The sequence below is a fragment of the Aquarana catesbeiana genome, linkage group LG08 (assembly GCF_042186555.1).
Source record: "Aquarana catesbeiana isolate 2022-GZ linkage group LG08, ASM4218655v1, whole genome shotgun sequence".
NCBI classification, from domain to species: Eukaryota; Metazoa; Chordata; class Amphibia; order Anura; family Ranidae; genus Aquarana; species Aquarana catesbeiana.
The window spans coordinates 33158321-33182975 of record NC_133331.1 but is presented as its reverse complement, the minus strand read 5'-3'; the positions used below and the strand labels follow the sequence as shown (position 1 = coordinate 33182975).

The 24655-nt window shown below is 41.9% G+C and overlaps 1 protein-coding gene across 1 annotated transcript in view; it reads left to right on the top strand.

The window, feature by feature from the left end:
- Positions 1-11350, top strand: part of PPP2R2D (protein phosphatase 2 regulatory subunit Bdelta) — a 44353-nt gene extending 33003 nt beyond the window's left edge. Inside the window, exons 7-10 of the mRNA XM_073595689.1 lie at positions 3657-3821; positions 6339-6508; positions 6601-6692; positions 8386-11350. Of these exons, the coding sequence (XP_073451790.1) occupies positions 3657-3821; positions 6339-6508; positions 6601-6692; positions 8386-8665 (707 nt within the window). The 3' untranslated portion in view covers positions 8666-11350. The remainder of the gene's footprint in view (positions 1-3656; positions 3822-6338; positions 6509-6600; positions 6693-8385) is intronic.
- The last annotated feature ends 13305 nt before the right edge of the window (positions 11351-24655 follow it).

Here is a 24655-nt window from a genome sequence, read left to right as displayed (position 1 = left end):
AAATTTGCTGTCCCCTCAAAATAACTCAACACATAGCCATTAATGTCTAAACCGCTGGCAACAAAAGTGAGTACACCCCTAAGTGAAAATGTCCAAATTGGGCCCAAAGTGTCAATATTTTGTGTGGCCACCATTATTTTCCAGCACTGCCTTTTAACCTTCTTGGACATGGAGTTCACCATAACTTCATAGGTTGCCACTGGAGTCCTCTTCCACTCCTCCATGACGACATCATGGAGCTGGTGGATGTTAGAGATCTTGCACTCCTCCACCTTCCATTTGAGGATGCCCCACAGATGCTCAATAGGGTTTAGGTCTGGAGACATGCTTGGCCAGTCCATCACCTTTACCCTCAGCTTTTTTAGCAAGGCAGTGGTCGTCTTGGAGGTGTGTTTGGTGTTATCATGTTGGAATACTGCCCTGCAGCCCAGTCTCTGAAGGGAGGGGATCAGGTTCTGCTTCAGTATGTCACAGTACATGTTGGCATTCATGGTTTCTTCAATGAACTGTAGCTCCCCAATGCTGGCAGCACTCATACAGCCCCAGACCATGACACTCCCACCACCATGCTTCACTGTAGGCAAGACACACTTGTCTTTGTACTCCACACCTGGTTGCCGCCACACACGTTTGACACCATCTGAACCAAATAAGTTTATCTTGGTCTCATCAGAGGTTCCAATAATCCATGTCCTTAGTCTGCTTGTCTTCAGCAAACTGTTTGCGGGCTTTCTTGTGCATCATCTTTAGAAGAGGCTTCCTTCTGGGACAACAGCCATGCAGACCAATTTGATGCAGTGTGCGGCGTATGGTCTGAGCAATGACAGGCTGAGCCTTAAACCTCTGCAGCAATGCTGGCAACACTCACATGTCCATTTCCCAAAGACAACCTCTGGATATGACACTGAGCACGTTCACTCAACTTCTTTGGTCGACAATGGCTAGGCCTGTTCTGAGTGGAACCTGTCCTGTTAAACCGCTGTATGGTCTTGGCCACCGTGCTGCAGCTCAGTTTCAGGATCTTGGCAATCTTCTAATAGCCTAGGCCATCTTTATGTAGAGCAACAATTCTTTTTTTTTTTTTTTTTTCAAATCCTCAGAGAATTCTTTGCCATGAGGTGCCATGTTTAACTTCCAGTGACCAGCATGAGAGAGTGATCACAACAAATTTAACAAACCTCCCATTCACACCAGACCTTGTAAGGCTCACACTCTTAGATTTTCTGCAGATGTTTTGTCTGCAGATTTGCCAAAACCATGTAGTGCATGGGCCTGCCTGATTGTATACAAATTGAAACTCTTAAGGTTTGACCTCATATTATACATTAGACTTTAATGGCTGGGTGTTGAGTTATTTTGAGGGGACAGCAAATGTACACTGTTATACAAGCTGTACACTCACTACTTTACATTGTAGCAAAGTGTCATTTCTTCAGTGTTGTCACATGAAAAGATATACCGTATTTATCGGCGTATAACATGCAACCCAAGTTTAGGAGGGAAGTTTAAGGAAAAAACTTACATTTAAATGCCCATCAATGCAGCCTCATCTGTAGCATTGTCCCTTATTGCAGCCTTGTCAGTTTCTATCTGTAGCCTTGTCCCCCATTGCAGCCTTGTCCCCCATTGCAGCCTTGTCAGTGTCCATCAGTAGTCTGCAGCCGATTGCAGCTTTGCCCTGTGTCGTTTGCAGACATCTGGCGTTTAAAAATGGCACCGCTGTTCTCGGCGGCTTTCGGACGCACTCGGCTTTCTGTTGCCTTTGTATACTCTACTGACAGATTTCTTTCATGGGTCAGTTGGGGTTTTAATCAAGATGACAAATGTGCTGATGAGAAGTAATTTACAAAAAACAGGAGGATTTTATCCCCCGCTAGCGGCCGAGAAAGGGTTAAAACCGCCCGCAACGCGCCGCAATAGCGGCGTTTTGCCGGCGGTATCCCAGCGCTGCCCCATTGATTTCAATGGGGAGCAGCCGTAAACACACCGCTCCAAAGAAGCTGCTGGCAGGACTTTTCCTGATGTCCTGCCAGCACAGCGCTCCGGTGTGAAAGCCCCTCGGGCTTTCACACTGGAGACAATGCTGCAGCTGTTTGAGGGCGGATTGCAGGCGCTATTTTTAACGCTATAGCGCCTGCAAAACGCCCTCGGTGTGAAAGGGGTCTAAAGGTCAATCAGGCCCGCCTGAAAAACTGACAGGCGAACCTGATCAGACAGCCCGTGTGAAAGGGGCCAAGCAGGCAGATGACAAATACATTCATTTTAATTTTAAGAAAAAAATAAACAGTTTTTACTTAAAAAAATTAAAAAATAAAAATAAATGCTATTACGAAAAAAAAAAGGCTATCCCCACACTCACTATGAGGCCAAAGGCGCCAGATGACGCCCGCAATCACTTCCTTCTCTTCTCCTCTTTGGGAAGGAGATGGGCGGGCAGTGAAAACAGGCAGGTATCACAGCGCTGCCTCCATTAGCATTGCATTAGCATTGCTGGTTGGAATAACAATGGCCACCACAAGATGGCGCCAGATTCCAGAAGGACCGAAGAAGGCCACAAAGCCGCGGCCTCAATTACCGGCCGGCGCGGCCCGACGCGATCGCACGGGGGGGTCGGAGTCCGCACGGAGACAGGCTACCCCCAGCTGTGCCGCCCCAGGTGCCAGGTCGCTAATTCTAGTCGCAAATGCGACCTGGCGCCCGGGGTTTGTCGAACCCTGACTTAAAGTGATTGTCAAGTCTATTAAAAAAAAAAAAAAAAACAAACATGTTATAACTGCTCTGTGTAGTGGTTTTGTACAGAGTAGCCCAGATCCTCCTTCTTGTGTCCCATTTCACTGGTCCTTCCCTCCCTGTTGAGTGCCCCCACAGTAAGTGGATTGCTATGGGGGCACCCAAGACAAGCTGCAGCTCTGTGTGTCTATTCAGACACTGAGCTGCCGTTCGGCCCCAACCCCTCTCGCCCCTGATTGGCTGATTGCGGGAGTCAACGGCTCTCAGCCACTCAGGAGGGAAAGTCTCGGACGGCCGAGGGACTCGTGGACTTTACTGGAGAGAGATGGGGCTCAGGTAAGTATTAGGGGGTGCTGGGGAGGCTGCTACACACAGAAGGCTTTTTATCTTAATGCAGATAATTTATTAAGAGAAACCTTCTGCCTTTACAACCACTTTAAGTGTTTTTTCTTTAAAAAAAAAAAAAATATATATACACAGGGCATACCCCACTTTTAAGTACACAATGGGGTTTATTTACTAAAGCTGGAAAGTGCAAAATAAAGCTCACTTCTGCATAGAAACCAATGTATATGTGTGTGTGATAGATAAGTAGATATATCTATCTATCTATCTATATAGATATAGATATTATAGAGAGAGAGAGAGAGAGAGATATCTCTCTATCTATGTGTGTGTATATATTTTTTTTTTTTTTTGCCTGGATGAACTTCTACTGTATAGAAATCCTGAAGTTTTTTTATGTGGGATGCAGAACAGTCTGGTACAGTCCTAGTGCCAGTATTAGATCAAAACAGCTGTATTCTTTGATGAAATGTGTTTGGCATGGCTTTTGGATCTCTTTTTTATGGTTCCTTCAACTCCAGGTGTCACATTGAGAAAATCTTAATTGAAATGTGGAAAATTGTCCTTAACGCTGCTTTCAGACATTGTAGATATTAAGCCTGCTAACATGGAGGAATTAACAGAAGTTATCACAGCTGCTGAGTTCCATCCTCATCAATGTAACGTGTTTGTCTACAGCAGTAGCAAAGGAACAATTAGACTTTGTGACATGCGGGATTCAGCACTCTGCGATAGACATTCAAAATGTAAGCAAAGCTCCTTTTCTCCTCTAGAGAACATTTTGCTGCTTCTCCAGATAAGGTTCTGGCACCTCACAAAACAGGATGTAATAAACTATTGGTAAAGTACCATTTACTTAAAGTGGAACTTTAGTCAGAAAATTAAAGTCCTGCTAGAAGACTTTAGGCTGGCTCCTTTTGCAGGTATAGCTATGTAAAACATTAAAAATAAGTGCCTATACGGTTTAAAATTCTGCAATGCACTGTCTCTCCCTGCTCTGCACATGCTCAGTTGTTCTCTATTTTTTGGCACTGTGCCTAAAATGGGAGCCACTAGAGACCATTCTGCTGACAGTCTAAAGATTTACTGCTGCTCAGGGGCTCTGGGTTTTAGCAAAATAGCAGCCTCTGGCAAGAAGAAACTGGAGCAATAGTGGAGGGAAATTACAGCACACGGTAACTTTGGTAGCTTAATTAATGTGAGATGTATGTTTCTTGCTAAAGAACATTATTTTTCATCAAGTTGTGGGTAAAGTTCTGATTTAATGGTAGTTAAATATTTTGCTGAGTAATTTTTATACTTTTTTGTAGCATCTGGTGACTGAATAGAATTTGAACGGAAGTAACTCTGATAATGTGCTCCACTTTTTTTTTTTTTTTTTTTTTATTTCTGGGCTAACGCTTGTACTACAGAGTTCTTGAATGTATGCAGCCACTATATCGCAGGCAAGTTCCACTGACCCTCCAAGAGTTATTTTATATAGTGTTAAAGAGGAAGTAAACCCTGATGGGTGTTACTTCCTCTTTGTTTCCCTGCAAAGGTAAAGCATAATGGGCTACTTTGCATTGCATAGTAGCCCGTTATGTGACACTTACCTGCAGGAGAAGCCCGCGATGTCCCCGTCTTCCTCGCTAGTAGCAAGAGTCCATCACCCCTCTTCCTTCCGGGGCCGCAAACTCCGGCTCTGTAACTGGCCGTAGTCGCGTGACTTCACTCCCGCGCATGTGCGCGGGAGCCGCCTTTAACGTCATGACCCGAGCTGGAAACGGCACAGCGTGCCCTTTTTAACTCCGGCGCATGCGCAGAAGAAATCGCCCTATGGCGATGTGCAAATATCTCCTAGACCGTGCAAGTCTCGGAGATATTTCTTGCATCTACAGGTAAGCCTTAATCTAGGCTTACCTGTAGGTTAAAGTGGTTGTAAAGGGTTTACACCCACTTTCAAGTGGACCTTTCACCCAAAAACAGAAAAATCATTGATGCATACAGCTTTGCATGCAAATGCATAACCCTCACCCCCCTGTAAGTCAATCTATTTTTTTAGACTGTTTTCTTGGCACTTCCTGATTTCTCTGGTGCACTGGTAATGTAGCCAGGGCATCATAGGTGCCACCCTGGGGACACCACTTCACCAGTGCCTTGCAGGGAGACCTTGCTGGATTTAGCACATGTGCTGTCTGCAATCTGTCTTGTTGAAGAAGCAATTGAGGCAGATCTTGTGCATGAGCACAGAGTCTGCCTTGGCTTCTTATTGAGACAGATTGGGTACGACGTATGTGCGAGATCTGGTGCAAGCAGCATCAGGGGACAAGTGTAGGCTACCGGGATGAAATGGCCTGCTGCCGGTGATGTATTATTAAAATGATGACGCAGGCAGAGTGGAAATGAAGAGTATTTGACAAGATATGAAAACAAAAAGGATGACATGAGGTGTGTCTAAAAAGTTCAGTGAATGGTATCCGAAAACAAACAAAACAGAAGATACAAGCAAATTAAATTTATTGACCTTCAAAATAATCGCCATCTTTCACTACACATCTTTGGCAACGTTCATAAAGTTTCTGGAAACTGTCAGCAAAGGCCTCTTTAGGAATCGATCGCAGAACCGCTGTCACACTTTCTTGGATTGCTGCCAAATTCAGAAAACATAACGCTCTCCAAGAGGTGAAGCAGAAGTCTGCAGGCGTCAGATCAGGGGGGTGCGGTGGATGATTGAGAACGGGTATGCCGCGGTGAACCAAGAATCGGATTGCACAGCAATATCCACTGTCCAATCCTGTATGACTCTGGCTGAACACGGCGGATGCGTCGTAGCAACTGTTTCAAAACTTGATGTTCGCTCATTGCTCCCTTGCACGGTGACTCTCACCTCTCACACTGACTATGTTCGTCTGCCCGCAGTGGGTTTACTCTGATGGTTACGTGTACTCCACGCTCGACATGTCTGGATAGCCATGTGCATGTGCGCACACCTGGCCAACGTTGCCGTTGAGATATCAGACCATTTGCCTAACTTTTTAGACACCCCTCATATGTAAGACTTGGACATATTAAAATACTTGAAGATCGAGTTGGCAGTTTTAGTAGATTGGGGGGGGGGGGGGGGGTGAAGCTGGAGGGTCTGCTTTAAGATACGCCTCGAGGATAAAGAACTCGGTCACTATGGATTTGTTTTTAAATCTCAAACAGTTTTTGCTTGTTAATCATATCATCCTCTTCACTCATATGAACATCTGACTCTTAAAATTTATCTTTTTTTCTAGTTTTTGAAGAACCTGAAGATCCCAGCAGCAGATCGTTTTTCTCTGAAATCATCTCCTCTATATCAGATGTCAAATTTAGTAATAGTGGCCGCTACATGATGACCAGAGATTACTTGTCTGTCAAAGTCTGGGACCTCAACATGGAGAGCAGGCCGGTAGAAACATATCAGGTGAGTTTGTGACCCGCTTGCCTTCATGTTCTTAGTTTTGTACCCATATGAGCCAACTCCAGCTAAACTTTTATGCTGTAAACATTGCACAGGTTCATGAATATCTTCGAAGTAAGCTTTGTTCACTGTATGAAAACGACTGCATCTTTGACAAATTTGAGTGCTGCTGGAATGGATCTGACAGGTGAGTGTTTGAGTAGGTAAAAATTCCCATTGCATAAAGGTAAACTACAATAGTTTTATTTTAGACTTCTGCTTTAAAGTTTTATTTCCACTTTTGCAGTCAAATTTGAGAAAACCCTCACTGTTTGTGTTCCCGGTCGCATTGCATACTTTTTAACCTGTTTAATACTGGGCACTTTAACCCCTTCCTTCCCAGGCCAATTTTCAGCTTTCAGCGCGGTCACAGTTTGAATGATAATTGCACGATCATGCAACACTGTACCCAAATGAAATTTTTATCATTTTTTTTTCACACAAATAGAGCTTTCTTTTGTTGATATTTAACCACAGCTGGGTTTTTAATTTTTTTTTTTTTTTCTAAATAAAATACAAAAAAAATGAATTTTTTTTTTTAAGTTTGTCAGAACACTTTGTAAATAAGTAATTTTTCTCCTTCACTGATGGGCACTGATGAGGCAGCCCTGACTGGCATCGCTGATAATCAGGGCGCAGGTTGGCGCATCGCTGATAATCAGGGCGCAGGTTGGCGCATCTCTGATAATCAGGGCGCAGGTTGGCGCATCGCTGATAATCAGGGCGCAGGTTGGCGCATCGCTGATCATCAGGGCACTGATTATCTGTGCAGGCCTCCCCAGTGAGGAAATGCCACTGATCGGCTCTCCTCACATTCTGTCAGTGTGAGGGGAGGAGAGACTATAACCGGCATTTTCTTGTTTACTTGAAATCGGCTGTGATTGGACAAAGCTAAACACATAGGTAAAGAGCCACGTCATCGGCTCTTTACCGAGATCGGGGTTGCTCCGTGTCCTGGGGACGCAGTGCGCCTGCAATCGCCACACAAGCGTGGGGAGACTGGGGTGATGTCATATGACGTCTTCCCAGAACAAGAGAGCACCCTGCTCACCGTCTGTCTATACGCGGGCGGGAGGTAGTTTAAATGATCAGAGAGTCTATCCTGAGAACTGGTTGAGCTTCCCCTTATTAACATACAACGTAGGAAGCCAGGTTCTAAATATTTAACCCCCTTAGCTAGGACAGACCTTGTTTAAATCTAGTTTACAACTTAAGAAGTCTGCCAGCACAGTACTGAAGGGGGTAATTATGTACACAACTCCCCAGCCCTCCTATAAACAAGGGCCAAACTGGATTTATCAGAAAACTTCATCTGAAATTTTGAGCAATAATGTTTGATTTAAAAAAAAAACACACACGTGTGTATATATATATATATATAATAATTTTTTAAACGTGTGTGTGATATATATATATATATAATGCTGTGTATGTGTGTGTGTATATAGATATGTGTCGTGTGTGTGTGTATATATATATATATATATATATATATATATATTTATTATAAAAAGTGTGTATGTATATATATATATATATATGTGTATGTATATGTATGTGTATATATATATATATATATATATATATATATACACACACACACACACACACACACACACACACACACACACACACACACACACACACACACACACACATTAATATATACATTTTTCATATTCTCTCTAACACAAATTCCCAGATATGATAATTATACTATGGGATCACATATGAAGTAGGTGTTATCCCAATTTTGCTGCAGAAGTGGAAAGTTGTGAAAATATTTAAAAAAAACGTATTATATGCTTTTAATTATATATATATATATATATTTTTTTTAGTGCAATTATGACGGGCTCTTACAACAACTTCTTCAGAATGTTCGACAGGAACACACGCCGGGATATAACCTTGGAGGCCTCTAGAGAGAGCAGCAAACCACGTGCCATTTTAAAGCCAAGGAAAGTCTGTACGGGTGGTAAGAGGAAGAAAGACGAGATTAACGTCGACAGCCTAGACTTCAACAAAAAGATTCTACACACTGCATGGCACCCTAAAGAGAATATTATTGCTGTTGCTGCCACCAATAATTTGTATATATTTCAGGACAAAGTTAATTAAAGATGGTATTTTCTTTTTTCCTTTTTTTTTTTTTTTTTTTTTTTTTTTTTTCCCCTCTCCATAAGTTTGAGGACAAAGTCTTGTTCTTGCATAGTTAAACCTAGTTGTTTATCTGTAAGAGATCAGGCCATGTTGTCCTACCAGTAAAAAAAAAAATTAAATAAATAAATTGGATGCGCTTCCCTTTTGTAGAAAATAAACTAAAAACAAATTAGAAAGCTGACCTGGATTTCATTTCATAGTAATCCTCTGTCCCCAGTAAGGAGGAAGCCAGGGCCATCTAGTGTCCACAACCCAGAGAGGGCAAAACCGCTGGGAGCAATACTCAGAGGTCAGTACTCTACCTGTACTTAAATGAACTTCTTTCATTGCCATAGACCAATACCATTAGCTGGAATGAAACGGAAACCTAGCATTTAAATGTAATAGTTTTGACCATTGTTTTGTAATTCTTAATGGACTTTGGCCTTAATTCAGGACTGGACTACAATCTTTTTCTTTGTCCTTTTTTGTTGTGTTACCTGAGCCCAACCATGAAATCCCAACTATGAAATGCTGTAGAGAAGGTTGCCTAATAGCAGTAATATATATATATTTGGGCATTTCTGGGAAAAAAAGTAAAAAAAAATTCAAGCTTGCCCCCATTTTTCCCTTCCTGTTCCTTAGCATGTCGGAATTTAGTAGGTGCTTCATAAGCAGCACCCAATGTAACAGAAGGGGCAGGCACTTTTTTTATTTTTTCTTTCTGGGTGCTGGACACTGGAACTCCATATTTGCTGCTCTCTGATGGTAAGGAAAGACTAACTTTTTCCTGCAGCTTGTTTTCACACATCCTGTCTTTCCATTAGACTGGAATACTTCAGTCACAGATACTTGTGTTTACTGTGCAACTTGGTCCTGTTTATTTTACAGTGAATAATCACTGGGCGGGTGACATACTATCACTTAGTATGCAGATTAGGAATCCACTTCCATTGCTTTGATTGCCCTAAACTATATTGAGACGGTGACATCTGACTAGTTAACAGTTGCTACACAAATTCCCACTGTCTGTAACATTCCTGTTTCTGTAGGCTTGGCCGTTGCTACTGAGCAAGTGCTGCTGAGCGTTTAATTTAATTTTTTTTTTTAGTTTTTGGTTCAGTATGCAGTACCAAGCCCCCCCTTCCCCCTCCATTCACTGTATTTCTAACCAGTTTCTTGTGGAAACCCCTACGTTACCAAGTAAAAAAAGAAGCAGGCTTTTTTTAGAATTTTGGACTTGTTGGCTTTTTTTTTTTTTTATGTATACTGTTCAGACAACCCAGTTGAATTCAGATGTTCAGCATTCATGCGTTGCAACTTTTTATTCCTTGTTCCGTTTTTATTTTTAATGAAATGGTAAGGTTTCAGCAGGGTTGGCTAATGAGGCAGCCAGTCAGCTGAGGAGTTGCATTTCCCAGCATGCTCTGCTTGTCAGGACCACTATGGGATTTGTCTATTCTTGAGACCTGTCATTGAATGAATTTTAACCTACTTGGTTATATTTTGTCGGTATCCAATGAGTGGAAGTTAACAAAAAAATTTTTTTTTAATTCAGGGGGTTTTGCACAGTATTATGTAGGACGGTTGTAACATGCTAACAATTGTCATAGTGTACCTAATGTGCATTATTATTTTTTTTTTTTTTTATACGGTTATTTTTTTTTTTTTTGTCCATCACTGCACCTCAGCCCGAGACATTTTAATGCCAAACAATATTTTTATATATATATGTTTTTTTTGTGTTTTTTTTTTTTTTTTTTTTTTTCTTACAAAATGGCTGCAATGAACAAATAGGTTTAACTGTAAACAGTTGCTTGACACTTGGAGTTGGTTTCCTATAGCTAAGTAGGCGATCCGTCTAGTCGTAGGAAGCTGAGACTGGTACTAAGTGCAAGAATTTTGTGCCTCTTTGGAGATGAGAAAACACATTGACCTACAATCTGTTTTTAATAGAATTATTGGTCAGTTCCGTCAGTAATATGCAAGAACAAAATATGTACCTCATCCCCGATCTGCCCATAGAGTGCCACTCTTCACATTAGACTCGGCTCAATATTAAAGGCCCAACTCTTCCTTTCTGGAAAATATATTTTAAGTCAGGGTGGCAAAATCGGCTTTCTAAATGGTGTTGCCCATCTTGTCTGCTTCCTGATGGTATAAGCCTCTTAAATAATTAGCACTGCCTAACAGGAAGTGTTCAAATTGTGTGTTGCTACGTGAGAATTCAGAATGTTATGCCTATTTTTTTAAATGTTTGTGTGATTGGCTGTACAGAATTGTAGTCCTCTATGGTAATGACACTTTCATACACTTGACACTGTAGAAGCACGGCGAAGTGGGTGAATGACCGTTTAAAGAGCCGATTGTTTAACTTTTCCTGTCTTCAAAGTATGACTTTTTAGAAAGGTGCAGTTGCAGTTTGAAATTCTAATTCATTTTTTTTTTTTTTTTACATAAACAAAGGCTTAAAATATAAAAAAAAAACTTCCTATCTTGTATATTGGTTGTGACACTATTTCAAATTGCTAAGTTGTGAAACTTTTTGGCCATAAAATCTGACCATGTTCATGAAATAGAAAACAGACCTATACAACAGGATTGTATATATTTGTTCAATTATTTTGACCAAAAAGTTTAATAAATTTTAAATGTTTACCTGAATTTGAGTTGTGTACGTTGGTCTATTTTTTTTTGCATTCTTTTTATATAAATTTTTTTTTATTATTTTTATATAGTCTTATACTGTACTAGGAAAATCAGTATTACGTTAGCTGCTGTGAACGAGGCGAGTTCTGCAGCAGCTGAAGGCAGCTCTGTTTTAAATATTTCAGTTTAATTTGTTTGTTGTGGATGTTAGCACTGTGGCCCCTATGACATCCATGGGCACCAATTCTGCTTGTGAAGGGACCACAGAGTTTCTGTCCATTGTGATACAAAGATCTGCTAATTGGCTATATGTAAAGTTTTTGGAGTGCTATCCACCAGCATGCTTGTTAACCTGTTATGTGTTCCCTGAATAAAGCTCCTGTTTATTCTCTACTTTAGATTCAGGATTTGCTGGCTTTATGGGCTGAAAATGACCACCTGCTGTACATTAGTCTGTATTTGTAGGAGATTAGATGGATATACACATGGATCGAGATAGATATACACAGAGGGGCCCAAAAAATGTATACACACTTCAACAGTTTATCTATGCTCTTTTTAACACCCACATTCAATTATGGCACCAATGAGTAGTATTCTGTTTCCCCCTAAAGATGTCAGTCGCGCCATATTGTTGATATCATGTTACTTACTGGCCATTCATGCGGATGAGTAATTTTACTTCCAGCAAGATGGCGCATCACCTCACTACCAGCGAGAAGCGAGAGCCTATCTCCATGACATTCTTCTGCCAGGATGTTGGATAGGATGTATAGGTGCTGTCGAATTCCCTCCATGTTCCCTGGACTTAACACCCTTTGATTTCCAACTGCAGGGAACTGTAGAACACCACCTACACTGGCTGCACTAGAGGAAGAGATTCCCTACACTGGCTGCACTAGAGGAAGAGATTCCCTACACTGACTGCACTAGAGGAAGAGATTCCCTACACTGACTGCACTAGAGGAAGAGGTTCCCTACACTGACTGCACTAGAGGAAGAGGTTCCCTACACTGACTGCACTAGAGGAAGAGGTTCCCTACACTGACTGCACTAGAGGAAGAGATTCCCTACACTGACTGCACTAGAGGAAGAGATTCCCTACACTGACTGCACTAGAGGAAGAGGTTCCCTACACTGACTGCACTAGAGGAAGAGGTTCCCTACACTGACTGCACTAGAGGAAGAGATTCCCTACACTGACTGCACTAGAGGAAGAGATTCCCTACACTGACTGCACTAGAGGAAGAGATTCCCTACACTGACTGCACTAGAGGAAGAGATTCCCTACACTGACTGCACTAGAGGAAGAGATTCCCTACACTGACTGCACTAGAGGAAGAGATTGAAACATGCAGAGCAATTCCTGTGGACACTCTAGTGGTGTTTATGCAGTAGTTTGCTGAAATCAAGTGTTTGGATGCTAATGGTGACCACTTTGAGCACCTCATTTGATAGCATAATTCAAACATGACTTACAGCTACCCTTTGATGTTTATATAAATCTAGTAATAGCATTTTTATGCATATATTTTTCATGTTGAAATGTGTGTGCACACAAGCGCACACGGTTAGTCAAATAGAGCAGATTTCAACTTTTTATTTCCAAGAAACTTTAAGACCCCTTTCACACTGGGGCGCTTTGCAGACGCTATAGCGCTAAAAATAGCGCCTGCAAAGCGCCCCGAAACAGCCGCTGCTGTCTCTCCAATGTGAAAGCCCCGAGGGCTTTTACACTGGAGCAGTGCGCTGGCAGGACGCTAAAAAAAGTCCTGCTAGCAGCATCTTTGGAGCGGTGAAATCTATGGGGCAGCATGGCTATACCGCCAGATGCTAGCGGGGTTAAAACCGCCCCACTAGTAGCCCAATTGCGCTGCTAAATGATGGTAAAACGGCGCTAAAAATAGCACCGCTTTATCGCTGATGCACGGGCGCCAGCAGTGTGAAAGGGGCCTTACAGTTACTTTGACACATTAAAGCACCTACCACATGCAGTTTTGAAGCTTGGCAAATGCCCTGTGTGTGTTGATTTTCTATTTGTTTTTAAGGGGGTCCAGTAGAACCCCAGCACATTGGTATTCCCTGTTAAGCTGATCCCCAGCTCATTAGTATCTCCCAGCTCTGCTGTGCCTCTGGTTTTCTGATCCTCTCTCCCTAGTCCCCACTTGCCTCCTGCTATATTGCTCCTACGCTACACACCTTGTGTGACATTTGCAGTTTCTCCTGCTCTGGTCCCCCAGCTCTGCTGATCCTCTGCCACTCAGTCCTCCAGTCTTGTTCACCTTCCACTATAGCGTTCCCATGTTGTAAACCACATGTGCCGTCTGCTGGTTGCTCCAGTCTGGACCCTGCTCACCTTCCTGCTGTTCTGCGCCAGACACTTCCAGAATATATATACATGAACTACAATTGACTGCTGATGACCTCTTTCCAGTTGGCTCATTGCATCCTGGGATGTTTCATACCTGCGAAGCTAAAGCTGAATAAAAGCTTCAGGTGCTGTAAGCAAGTGTTGTCAGACTTCTTTGAAGCACCAAAAAAGCGACATGGGGTAATATTACATAGTAGGTGAGGTTGAAAAAAGACAAGTCCATCAAGTCCAACCTATGTGTGTGATTATGTGTCAGTATTACATTGTATATCCCTGTATGTTGCGGTCATTCAGGTGCTTATCTAATAGTTTCTTGAAGCTATCAATGCTCCCCGCTGAGACCACCGCCTGTGGAAGGGAATTCCACATCCTTGCCGCTCTTACAGTAAAAAATCTTCTACGTAGTTTAAGGTTAAACCTCTTTTCTTCTAATTTTAATGAGTGGCCACGAGTCTTGTTAAACTCTCTTCTGCGAAAAAGTTTTATCCCTATTGTAGGGTCACCAGTACGGTATTTGTAAATTGAAATCATATCCCCTCTCAAGCGTCTCTTCTCCAGAGAGAATAAGTTCAGTGCTCGCAACCTTTCCTCATAACTAAGATCCTCCAGACCCTTTATTAGCTTTGTTGCCCTTCTTTGTACTCGCTTCATTTCCAGTACATCCTTCCTGAGGACTGGTGCTCAGAACTGGACAGCATACTCCAGGTGCGGCCGGACCAGAGTCTTGTAGAGTGGGAGAATTCTCGTTTTATCTCTGGAGTTGATCCCCCTTTTAATGCATGCCAATATTCTGTTTGCTTTGTTAGCAGCAGCTTGGCATTGCATGCCATTGCTGAGCCTATCATCTACTAGGACCCCCAGGTCCTTTTCCATCCTAGATTCCCCCAGAGGTTCTCCCCCAGTGTATAGATTGCATTCATATTTTTGCCACCCAAATGCATTATTTTACATTTTTCTACATTGAACCTCATTTGCCATGTAGTCGCCCACCCCATTAATTTGGTCAGGTCTTTTTGCAAGGTTTCCACATCCTGCGGAGAAGTTATTGCCCTGCTTAGCTTAGTATCGTCTGCAAATGCAGAGATTGAACTGTTTATCCCATCCTCCAGATCGTTTATGAACAAATTAAATAGGATTGGTCCCAGCACAGAACCCTGGGGAACCCCACTACCCACCCCTGACCTTTCTGAGTACTCCCCATTTATCACCACCCTCTGAACACGCCCTTGTAGCCAGTTTTCAATCCATGTACTCACCCTATGGTCCATGCCAACAGATCTTATTTTGTACAGTAAATGTTTATGGGGAACTGTGTCAAATGCTTTTGCAAAATCCAGATTCACCACGTCTACGGGCCTTCCTTTATCTAGATGGCAACTCACCTCCTCATAGAAGGCTAATAGATTGGTTTGGCAAGAACGATTCTTCATGAATCCATGCTGATTACTGCTAATGATACCGTTCTTATTACTAAAATCTTGTATATAGTCCCTTATCATCCCCTCCAAGAGTTTACATACTATTGATGTTAGGCTAACTGGTCTGTAATTCCCAGGGATGTATTTTGGGCCCTTTTTAAATATTGGTGCTACATTGGCTTTTCTCCAATCAGCTGGTACCATTCCAGTCAGTAGACTATCTGTAAAAATTAGGAACAATGGTCTGACAATCACTTGACTGAGTTCCCCCAAGTACCCTCGGATGCAAGCCATCTGGTCCCGGTGATTTATTAATGTTAAGTTTCTCAAGTCTAATTTTAATTCTGTCCTCTGTTAACCATGGAGGTGCTTCCTGTGTTGTGTCATGAGGATAAACACTGCAGTTTTGGTTACTGAAGCCCCCCGATTCACTCGTGAAGACTGAGGAGAAGAATAAATTCAATACCTTCGCCATCTCCCCATCCTTTGTAACCAGATGTCCTTCCGCATTCTTTATGGGGCCAATATGGTCTGTCCTCCCTTTTTTACTATTTACATACTTAAAGAATTTCTTGGGATTTTTTTTGCTCTCCTCCACTATGTGTCTTTCATGTTCTATCTTAGCTGTCCTAATTGCACCCTTACATTTCTTGTTGCATTCTTTATAAAGTCTGAATGCTGAGGATGATCCCTCATCCTTGTATTTTTGAAGGCCTTCTCCTTTGCTTTTATATGCATTTTTACATTGGAGTTAAGCCATCCAGGACTTTTGTTCGCTCTTTTAAATTTATTACCCAATGGGATACATTGGCTAATGCCCTTATTTAATATGCTCTTAAAGCAAACCCATCTCTCCTCCGTATTCTTTGTTCCTAATATTTTATCCCAATTTATGCCTTTTAGCAAGGTTTGTAGTTTAGGAAAGTTGGCTCTTTTGAAATTCAGTGTCTTTGTATTCCCTTTGTTTCCTATTTGTGTGATTTATACTGAAACTAACTGACCTGTGATCGCTGTTACCTAAATTGCCCCGTATTTCCACATATTTTTGAAGCAAAGCAAATAGGACTGTAAAGTAACCATTTTATTTAGTGACAGGCACTTTGATGAGCATTCACAGTGCTATAAAAAGGTGTGTCCAATGCCACATTTTGAATCAAGTGTAAACCAGCCCTAACGACTGGTCAATTTTTCCAAACGATTATTTTTTTTATTTATTTTTTGATGAATCAACGCTTCATCTCTCTGGTAAGGTTGGTCACTGCAATGTTAGAATTTCAGGGGGTGAAAAATCCTTGCATAGTCGAACATGAAAGAGACTCGCCGAATGTGTGTTTGCACCATTTCTGTGAGAAAAGTTTATGGACCCCCCCCTAGCAAACCGACAGGATTTTCATATCTGGACATGCTACAAAACTGGTAGTTTCCTCAACTTCAAGAAGATTCAAATGACTTAATTTTCATGCAAGATGGTGCCCTGCTTCGCTTCCACTTAAAGATTTGGCGTTATCTGAGCGATACCATTGCAGGACAATGTATTGGAAGAAGTGGACAACAAGATCGTTGTTGTCTGTTGCCTTCCAGATCATCAGACCTTACCCCCTGCAATTCTTTTTTTTTTTTTTTTTTTTTTTTTAAATCTGTGGGGGTACATAAAAGAAAGGGTGTTTGTCCCACTTATGCCTACTACTCTTCACGATCTGAGATACTGAATTGTTGAAGCTCTAAAGCCAATAACTAGCGACCAGTTGATTTGTGTGTGGCAAGAAATAGTCTACTGTTTTTGCTGTTATACAACAGACGGTACTAATGTTGAGCGCATACAGCCTCAAATACCATAAAACTAGGAACGTTCCTTTACTCCAGTTCTCCCATTCTCACAAAGATAGGGCAGATTTCAACTTTTTTTTTTTCAAACAAAGGGGTACGTTCTGCCCATCACTGCGTAGAGCAGGGGTCTCAAACTGGCGGCCCTCCAGCTGTTGCGAAACTACAAGTCCCATCATGCCTCTGCCTGTGAGAGTCATGCTTGTAACTGTCACCCTTGCAATGCCTCATGGGACTTGTAGTTTCGTAACAGCTGGAAAGCTGCCAGTTTGAGACCCCTGCTCTACGCAGTGATGGGCAGAACGTACCCCTTACAGTTTATTTGAAATAAAAAGTTGAAATCTGCTCCATCTTTTTGAGAATGGGAAAATTTTTATACAGTGCCTTGTAAAAGTATTCACCCCCTTGGCTTTTTACCTATTTTGTTACATTACAGCCTTTAGGTTCAATGTTTTTTTTAATCTGAATTATGTGATGGATCAGAACACAATAGTCGAAGTTGGTGAAGTAAAGCATATATATATATAAAACTTTTTCAGAAATAAAAAAAAAAAAAATAATTGGCATGTGCGTATGTATTCACCCCTTTTGTTATGAAGCCCATAAAAAGCTCTGGAGCAACCAATTGCCTTCAGAAGTCACATAATTAGTGAAATGATGTCCACCTGTGTGAAATCTAAGTGTCACATGATCTGTCAATACACACCTTTTTGAAAAGCCCCAGAGGCTGCAACACCTAAGCAAGAGGCACCTCTAACCAAACACCAAGGAACTCTTCAAACAAGTAAGGGACAATGTTGTTGAGAAGTACAAGTCAGGGTTAGGTTATAAAAAAAAATATCCAAATCTTTGATGATCCCTAGGAGCACCATCAAATCTATCATAACCAAATGGAAAGAAAGAACATGGCACAACAGCAAACCTGCCAAGAGACGGCTGCACACCAAAACTCACGGACCGGGCAAGGAGGGCATTAATCAGAGAGGCAGCACAGAGACCTAAATAAACCCTGGAGGAGCTGCAGAGTTCCACAGCAGAGACTGGAGTATCTGTACATAGGACAACAATAAGCCGTACGCGCCATAGAGTTGGGCTTCATGGCAGAGTGGCCAGAAGAAAGCCATTACTTTCAGCAAAAAACAAAAAGGCATGTGGGAGACTCCCAAGATGTATGGAGGAAGGTGCTCTGGTCTGATGAGACTAAAATTGAATTTTTTGGCCATCAAAGTAAACGCTATGTCTGGCGCAAACCCAACACATCACATCACCCAAAGAACACCATCCCCACAGTGAAACATCGTGGTGGCAGCATCATGCTGTGGGGATGTTTTTCAGCAGTCGGGACTGGGAAACTGGTCAGAGTTGAGGGAAGGATGAATGGTGCTAAATACAGGGATATTCTTGAGGAAAAACTGTACCACTCTGTGTGTGATTTGAGGCTAGGAGGAAGGTTCACCCTCCAGCAGGACAATTACCCCAAACACACTGCTAAATCAAAACACTTTAAGGGGAAACATGTAAATGTGTTGGAATGGCATAGACAAAGCCCAGACCTCAATCCAATAGAAAATCTGTGGTCAGACTTAAAGATTGCTGTTCAAGGAGACGGAGCAGTTTTGCAAGGAGGAATGGGCAAAAATCCCAGTGGTAAGATGTGGCAAGCTCATAGAGACTTATCCAAAGTGACTTGGAGCTGTGATAGCCGCAAAAGGTGGCTCTACAAAGTATTGACTTTAGGGGGTAGAATAGTTATGCACATTGAATTTTTTTGCCCTACTTGTTGTTTGCTTCACAATAAAAAAAAAAAAAAAAAAAAATCTTCAAAGTTGTGGACATCTTCTGTAAATTAAATGATGCAAATCGTCAAACAATCCATGTTAATTCCAGGTTGTGAGGCAACAAAACACGAAAAATGCCAAGGGGGTGAATACTTTTGCAAGGCACTGTGTGTATAATTATATATATATATATATATACACATATATACATATTCTCTTAGATTGTAAGCTCTAAGGAGCAGGGCCCTCTGATTCCTACTGTATCAAATTGTATTGTACTTGTACTGTCTACCCTCAAGTTGTAAAGCGCTACGTAAACTGTTGGCGCTATATAAATACTGTATAATAATAATAATAATAATATACACACACACACACACAGAGTATATTCAAATCAATGACCGCAGAGTGCATTCATTGGTGTTTTTATAGCTGCCTGGAGATCAGCTTTTAAGCACTGCATTGGGATAATTATCATCATTTGTTGACACCCCCTATGAAGCTACAAAGGATTCCAGACAGTTGCCATTGGAAACACTAAAAATTTTATTATAGCTTTAATTTGAACTTCCATGAAATGTTTTTTTTTTTTTTTTTTAAACCACAATAGTTCTGATCGTACTGTGTCATAGGTAAAATTCAGTAACTTAAAACAGTTTGGCATACAAAACTGAATTTCCTTCTTTGTCAGTAAGGAGTCGCTCCAAGTTGGATGCGTTGGCTCCATTTATTGGAGTTTAGCATGGCTGGCTGCAAAAGACAATACTGAAGAAGTACAATTCTGATCATCAAAAAAGGTCAAACATAGGTGGAGCTGTTGGCTAAAATAACCAGAACATTATTATTTTCTAGAAGAAAAAAAATAAATAAATAAAAAAAAACAAGCTGGTTGCCTATTGCAAACTGCTTTAGTTTTCATTCCAGTTTACATAAATCGGCCCCATGTGAATGGTCTCACACAGCCAAGAAGACTCATCATTTTTCTCTCCCCATGTAGTATGGGTGAAAAAAAAAATGTTTGATTTCCCTCAATGAAATAAAAATGAGGCATTTCTGCAAATTAGACAAAGGGAGTGGGGATATGAAGTATTCAAACAGTACAAGAAACCATATTATTACCAAAAACGACCTTAAAAATTACTTTGGTTTAAAATACAACATTCACTTGTGTGCAACATAAATTCTCTATTCATTTACAATATATACGGTATATACAGAGATTAAAGTATAACTAAAAGGCAAAATGCTTTTTTCTTCAGGATTTTAATAGTGGAGAGGGGTTAGAACCATTGTCAGGTTTTTTTTTTTATTGCTATCGGTGTTCCCATTATGGAGATTCACTCAAACTGTCCTGAGCCCCAGAGTGAAAGTCAAATTAATACGTTTGAGTTGTCACTAGAACAGGAATTGCGGGGAAATCTGCCAGTGGAGGGGGGACACTTGTCCCTGTGACAATGGTCTAAAAAGAGATTTACTTCACTTTGGACAGCTATCCTCTTACTTCCTGTTGAGTCGACAGGAAGTGAAGGGAAATATCTCAAGACACACAGATAGCAAAAAAAAAAACTGAGTTGTTTCAACCCTCCCCTCCTCTGTCCAAAATGCAAAGAAAGAGTCTTGACTTTAGATAACAGCTAAAGAATATAAATCACAATTTACAAGCAAGTCATTAAAATACAAATCTACCTTATATTGTGCTTAATCTTTGATTTCCAAGACATTAAGGTGCATTTTCCAGGAGTTCCTATATCAGGCCTGGTTAACATCTATACAGGTTTCAGTTTGCGTTTTTCAATACATGTTTTTGATCCATTGGAGTCTATAGAACCAAAAACCAGAAAAAAAAGTCCCTGGCCCTTTCCATAAATTGCACAGTGTGTTTCTGCAAAACTGAAAATGCACTAAAAAAATGCATACTGTAGGTGTGAACCAGGCCTAAAAGGTATAATGGCAAATCTCTTCTGTGACGGTGCTCAGCAGGTCACAGATAACTTGGCATGGTTCAGTAGATTTCAGAGTGCTATGGGACCTGAAGGTCAACTCCAGCCAGGTTCTGGGTAGAGTGAGGAACGTTCAGAACTGCAGCCTGTTCCTACTGAGATGTTTGTCAGGTTTTTAGTGCTATGTCCCCACATCGGAGATGAATAGTTTATGTTGTCAGCACACCAACAAGCATGATCATAAAAACAATGTTTTGAGAACACGCATTGACCCTTCTTCACGGGTAAAACTTTCCAACAATCTTGCCAGTGTGCTGACAATTATATCTTATGTTAGTCTGTGAGTGGCGGGGGAGTCATTGCAGCACCCTCTTAACCATATGGTTATGCCAGTATTGCACAGACGTCAAACACCCAGCCCGCCAGGCCTTGTCATGTGGCCCTTGCACCCAGAACGTGGCAGAACTGCATTCCGCCACCTCCGGCTCTTGCCCTTCACTTCCCTCTGTCACTTGTAAACACAGAAGCCTTCTGTGTTTACAATCGACAACTTAGCGCTCCGCAGCTCCCAGATGTAACAGATCTCTGAACATGCTCATGGCGGGGACAGGACTCCAGCGAGATAGAGAGAATAAGCTCCCTGCAAGGTGAGGCAGAGCCACTTACACAGGGGGATATCATAGCAAGGCCAAATAGGAGAGAGTAGAGATGCAAGGAAGCTGTGGGGGGGATAGTGGTTGCACTCTACACAGCGCACCCCTGAACACTGCACTCTGTACATAGCGCACCCCTGAACTCTGTACGTAGCGCACCCCTGAACTCTGTACGTAGCGCACCCCTGAACTCTGTACGTAGCGCACCCCTGAACTCTGTACGTAGTGCACCCCTGAACTTTGCCCTCTGTACAATGAAGTTGAGTTTGACACCCCTGTAGTATTGTGAGCAGAAACAATATTCTCTTAGATTATAAGCGCTAACAAGCTGGGCCCTCTGATTCCTACTGTATTAAATTGTACTGTCTGCCCTAATGTTGCATAAACTGTTGGCGCTATATACATCCTGTACAATAATCATATACTCTGTGCACACATTGGAGAGGTCTCTTCCTCTTCTTTCTGACACCCCTCAGCTGGACAAGAAGGGAGAAATGATCTTCCTAATGGGCATACAGACCGCAAAAAAATCCTGACCTACCGACTTCCTGTTCTACTTGTCCGATGGAGTGAGTGGAAATCCTCCAAAGATGGATGCAGACTGATTCTAATGCCGCGTACACACGAGCTGACTTTACGGCAGACTTTGCCCGGCGGACTTTTCGATGGACTTTCTGAATGAACGGACTTGCCTACACACAATCCACCAAAGTCCATCGAATTCGTACGTGATGACGTACGACCGGACTAAAACAAGGAAGTTCATAACTAGTAGCCAATAGCTGCCCTAGCGTGGATTTTTGTCCGTCAAACTAGCATACAGACGAGCGGACTTTTCGACCGGACTCGAGTCCGTCGGATAGATTTGAAACATGTTTCAAATCTAAGTCCGTCCAACTTTTGAGAAAACAAAGTCCGCTGGAGCCCACACACGATCGAATTGTCCGACGAAATCCCGTCCGCCGGGCAAAGTCTGCCATAAAGTCCGCTCGTGTGTACGCGGCATAACCCTTCCACACTCTTTTTGGAAAAAGCTTTTGAAAGGAAAACTTTATAGAATAAATAATAATATAAAAAAAAAAAAATATAGAGAAAAATTGTTTTTGAAATGGCAAGTTCTGCAGCGGTCATCCTGGTCAGAGACACAAATATCACACTCAAACACTTATACACATGCGGACTTGCTACCTAGTCCAGGAAGGATCATGATGACAACCTAAACCCTACTTCAATAATGGCAGTTCCCATGTTTGTATCCTGACAAGCTCCTTTTAACAGGAGGCAGGTGACATTCTCATCTGTCCATACAGGGCAAAGTAGCAGCATCTCCTGGAAGCCTACCCCGAGCAAGATAAACTCTCCAATCTAAATCCTCGTACACACAATGCGATTGTTGGCAGTGGATTGTCTGACAGACTGTTAGCCTAAAATCTTACCATTAGTACGCTCCTTTTGACAATTGTTGTCCAACTTTCCGCCAACAAATGTTGGATGGCAGGCTAGTAAACTTTCGGCGGACAATGGTCTGTTGTCAGATTTTCTGATGGACAGTACACAAGTCCGTCACACAAAAGTCGAAAGTACAAACATGCATGCTCGGAATCAATGATCATTTAACACAAAATTAGCAGAAGGGGCTCAAAGGGTGGTGCTCAAGAGCTGAAATTCCTCGTAGTACGTCCCTACGTTCATGTTTGTTGGCCGACAATTGTGTACCGTTAGAATGCAAGACAAGTTCCTGGCACACGCCCTTTGGACAAAAAAAATAAATCAGACGCTCTGTTGACCAACAATCTGATTGTGTATACGAGGCTTAAGGCCCCTCACCGTGCTGGTGTTGACGGTTTCTTAGGTGGAGTACATCACCGCTTCTCCAACATGATCGTGTTCAAGCCTGCTGATTGGCCGCTCAGACCAGAGCACGGTCACATGGAGACGATCACCTGCTCTGAGTGCAGGGCAGTAAGGGAATGCAGACTTTGGAGTGTACATTGCTGGAGGGCTCTCAGAAGGAATTGTCACTCTGCCCTGAATGGGCAAAATTATATTGTAGAGTGTTTCTGCACACAACCTGACTGCTGCTAACAACATCCTGTTTATACCCAGAAGCCCTTTGTGATCAGAGAAAGGTAGCAATTGCCCATAGTTGGCATGTTTAACCTCCCTGGCGGTATTCCCGAGTCTGGCTCGGGGTGGAATTTCAGAACCAAAAGCGGTAACCCTGAGCCAAACTCGGGATCGCATCGCAGGATCCAGGAAGAGCTTACTTACCTTGTCCCCTGGATCCTGCGATGTCTCCCCGCAGTGTGAGCGGCTCGTCCTCCGCTCGATTCATCACGGAGCCAAGCTCCGTTTCCTGCGAGCGTTGCAACGCACTGGGACGGAGAACGGCGCCAAGTTCAAAAAGTGAAACACACACAATCTTATAGATTACATTACTGTATGAAATTATTTCACATCCCTTTTGTCCCTAGTGGTTTCTCCAGTTCTCTGCATGCAGTTTTATGATATAAAAAATGTTCTTTCTGCCTGGAAACTGGAGATTGTCCATAGCAACCAAAACCGTCCCTTTACATCAAAAGTGGTTTTAGACCAGCTATAAAACAGCGATAATAAATTAGAATGACTCGCAGAATTGAGTGATAGTGATTTGTGGGGAAATCCGTCATCAAACACTGAAAAGTAATGACAGCGACAATTCTGCAACTGAGCAAATTTCAGTGTTTTTGATTTGATTAGATTATTGAATAATTTTTATTATTATATTATTATTTGATATAATTATTTATAGTTATTTATTATATTATAATTTATGATTTCGTGTTTCAAACTCCCGAGAGGTCTACTAGACTCTTGTTTGGACAGATTTAAGTGAGTTATTCCTAAGAATTACAGGCCTGCAATATAGAAACACCAAATTTCCATGCAAAATTGTACCGCTTTCAGCACCAAAAATATGAAATAATCATACCGCCAGGGAGGTTAAGGGTCGCAAAACCATGCGATAGGTCTTTGATAAAAGCTGCTATTTTTCAACTGATAAACAAAGTGCTTTTTCTAGGGTAGTGAAGCTGCTCCTATTTATCTTCACTGCAAGTGAGGTTCCCCCATGTATAAATAGTATGTAGGCCAGGAAGTCGAGGAATGACTTTCCAGCAGAAGCTTTAAACACCAAGCGTTTTACTCTGTGACAGATGCCTTGTAATATTTAATAAGCATTAGGTTAATTATAGGCTTTTTTCCAAGCTGTATGTCACTTTTCAGATTCACTGTACAACTGAAGGGACAGGAAAAGATTGCACAGTATCTATTATCTTTACAGCACCTGTTCACACA